The 3,339-nt window shown below is 42.1% G+C and overlaps 2 protein-coding genes across 2 annotated transcripts; both read right to left on the reverse strand.

Annotated features, from left to right (window-relative positions):
- Nucleotides 1–671: 671 nt before the first annotated feature.
- HTD2 (hydroxyacyl-thioester dehydratase type 2) lies at nucleotides 672–1,339 on the reverse strand. Its single transcript, XM_031056372.1, has one exon. The coding sequence runs from the start codon at nucleotides 1,304–1,306 to the stop codon at nucleotides 779–781; it is 528 nt and encodes a 175-aa protein (XP_030912232.1). The 5' UTR covers nucleotides 1,307–1,339; the 3' UTR covers nucleotides 672–778.
- Nucleotides 732–3,185, reverse strand: RPP14 (ribonuclease P/MRP subunit p14). Its single transcript, XM_014306685.2, has 4 exons — nucleotides 3,168–3,185; nucleotides 2,669–2,745; nucleotides 2,012–2,090; nucleotides 732–1,385 (listed from the first exon to the last, which is right to left on the reverse strand). The coding sequence occupies exons 1-4, from the start codon at nucleotides 3,183–3,185 to the stop codon at nucleotides 1,329–1,331; spliced, it is 231 nt and encodes a 76-aa protein (XP_014162160.1). The 3' UTR covers nucleotides 732–1,328.
- Nucleotides 3,186–3,339: the final 154 nt, after the last annotated feature.

Genomic DNA, 3,339 nt, shown 5'->3' on the forward strand with positions numbered 1-3,339 from the left:
AGTTCCTTAGTATATAACAATCTTATGCCAGTACTAAAATAATTTTACCCAGATGATTTACTAATGAATTTGCCAGAAATCTACTCTACCAAGGTACTTTCAGTGGACAAAGGGAAATCCATGTTCACACATTCAAGCAAAGAGAGAGAAGCCGCAGTTAGTACTCAAATCATCTGCCCTTGCTTGTCTTGCCCTCAGGAGCACAAATACAGTAAGTACAAGTTGTGACAATATATATTTCTAAAGCCTCCTTCACTCTTTCTAGGAGGCAAGTTTCAGAAGAAACACCAGCTGGATGTGCCATGCAGATTACAACACATCTTGCAGTACATGTGTGTCAGCACCTCCACTTCTGTTCCCATTTTGAACCCAGCACTATCCCCTTCCCAGTGCTTGTTGGCAGTACAGCTGTACAGAAGGAACAAGTTTTAACTGAACTTTGCTGGTGTGGACTGCAATTTTACCAGAAAGAACAGCCTCAGTGTGAGCCCCACCAGTCCAAACTTCCCACTGTGGCAGCACAAAGGCTTCTCTGAATGTGCCACTTTGTCACAGCAAGTGCCTAGTTCACCTTGGCAGAGAAACCCATCATGGTGAAAAAAGGAAAAGCTCTAATTTCAATGCAGTTCTAGTAAGGTTAAGTTTGTGCACTTTCAGACATTTTGAAAGGCTTTTGTTGCAAATTTACTGGTTTTAGTGATGTCACATAAAAAGAGACTCAAAACTAAGTGTACATTGGTTCTGGCCTTTATGCTGAAGTTGCACATGATGAACAGTTCTAACTCTCTGGCACCATAACTTTCACCATCCCTTCCATAACAGTTTTCCCACTTTCTCTGACCTGACATGATACAGAAATGTGTGCAACAGAACCCTTCAGTCGTTTCACTTCTGCTGCAGCTGTGACTTCTTCACCAACATACAAAGGAGCTGGAAAACGAATCTCCTGGGAAAGAAATATACATCCTTGACCAGGCATTTTGGTACCCAGAACTGCAGAAATAAGTCCATTGATCAGAACTCCATGGACAACAGTTCTCCCGAACCTAGACTTCTTTGCAAACTCTTCATTTAAATGCAAAGGATTTGTGTCACCTGTTAAATAAGAAAAAGTAACTATATCATTCTGTGTAAAAGCCTTGCTAAGTTCAGCTTTGTCTCCAACTTTTATGTGTAAGTTCTGAAATGTAGGATGTCCAAGCAATGAGCTGATAAACATTGGCTTTGTCAAGGCTGTTTGTTGGAAAATCCTTCCAGAAATTCCACGCCTGAAGGGCCACAACATTTCCAGGAACTTCTCCTGCATGCAGCTGAACCAACAATTGCCTTCAGTCCAAGACTAATTCTCTACTGTTGCCGGATAACGCAAGTAGAAACGGAGATGTCTGGTTTGGGGAAAGAAAAAACAAACAAGAACTGAAAAAAACCCACCATCAAATGCTCTCAAAGTTGAAAATACTTCAATTTTCCTTTCAAATGATAAATTAAAAACTTAGAGCTATGCCTGAGCAGCCTTTTGTCCAGCCATGGCTTCAGAAACAATGAGTTCTCAGAACTCATTTTATTAAGCAGCATCCTCTGGAAAAAAATAAGCTCTGGAAGTGCACGTTCATACATGCATTGTTAAACAAGACCAACTGACAGTAACCATTAAAAAGGCAGAAAGTGGAGTAGGGAAAATAAAACCTGGACCAAGATGTGGGTCGTGAACACCACTTGCCAGAAATTATTTTCTTGCAGGCGTATTAATGACATCAGGACTTGTCACTGGACTGAAACCATGGAGTTATGAGACAGTCACTGCTGTCACATTGTACAGGACTCATTTTAAGATGAGAACTGCTCAAACATGGGTCCACAGACCTGCACTGAAAGGCACTTCATCCCCCAAACAAGGCATTTTGGCATCTAGGCCATCTTTCTATGAAAAGGCAGTAGGTTTAGGCAGCCTGCCAAGCTTAGAGCCAGAGCTGACACCTGGGGGAAGGCACCCAGCCCCACAGGGCTTTACCTGCAGCACTCGGAAGGCACACCTCCTGTTCTGGTAGAAGCCCAGCAAGGTTAGAGCACTCCACAGCTTGACAAGGCCACTAAATAAAAAGAAAACAAAATATATTAATAAAATTTGGAGTTTTCTGTTTTCCTGCAGCATAGACATCTCAAATAGAAAGTATGTTATGCAAGGAATAACAAACCCTTAACAGTTTAACAGCAGGTAATTTCACTAAAGAGTTCTAGCAGCAAAACTGCATCTTGAAGGATTATTGCAGTGGCTGCAGTCTTTGACACAGAGACTGCAACCTCAAGTTCACTTTACCAGAACTGTTCTTGTTCTCAATGTGCATTAAAGTTCATTCTTCACCCAAATCACCTGCAGTTGTCATCACCATTTAGAGTAACTGTTCCCATCTTTACTACAGAAAGAGATTTAAAACCACTACCTCAGCAATGCTTACTTCCTGTCTTAAAACCATTAAAATCATTCTGGCTTAAAGCAGGAATAATGTACTGATGCACAAAGTTTCCAAGACTCAGTGATTATTTTCTGCATGCTGCATGAAAGTATCTGCAAGTTAGGCTTAATTCTTCACAGGTCATTCTTAGTTTAAGAGTTCTATTTTCTTACGAAAAATATTTTCATGGCATGGAAGCACAGACTGCACCTTACCTGCTAATGACTCTTAATATGGCAGACAGAGTTTTTTCCTCATATGTTAAGACATCAACAGGCAAAGCTGCTCCAACCTATGAAAACAAATGTTTAGTATCACTCTATGTTTTTCTCGTGGTTTATAAGCAATTGATTTAACTCCCAGCACATTACATCATTAAAGGTGTTATAGTTATGCTCAAATCTCACACAAGTGTTTCAGTGACAACATCACTGGGTTTTAAATAACACCCTTCCTCTCAGAGTTCTTTAGAAACCACTTTCATTCCCACATTACAGCCAGAGAAACACAGACCAAGAGGTGATGTGATCTGCTTAAAGTCAGCCAGGAAAAGAGTAAACAGAGCAAAAACAGCAGTGTGGACTTTCCCATCCAAAAGCTGTTCCCTTCCCACAGTTCTCTTTTTAAAGCCTCTCTACAGCAAAAGCATCAATACCTCAAATTCTAAAAACAAGTATCAAAGAACGGTTTGAGCTGGAAAGGACCTTAGAGTACATCCAGCTCCCCTGCCATGGTCGGAGGTACCTTCCACCGGAGCAGGCTGCTCCAAGCCCGGTCCAACCGGACCCTGAGCGCTGCTCGGGATGGCTGCGGGCACCGAACTGAACCGCACAGCTCCATCGGGAGCGACTCGGGAGGGCTGCCTGGTCACCGGGAACCGGCGGGT

The sequence above is a fragment of the Geospiza fortis genome, unplaced genomic scaffold, assembly GCF_000277835.1.
Source record: "Geospiza fortis unplaced genomic scaffold, GeoFor_1.0 scaffold70, whole genome shotgun sequence".
Lineage (NCBI taxonomy): Eukaryota > Metazoa > Chordata > Aves > Passeriformes > Thraupidae > Geospiza > Geospiza fortis.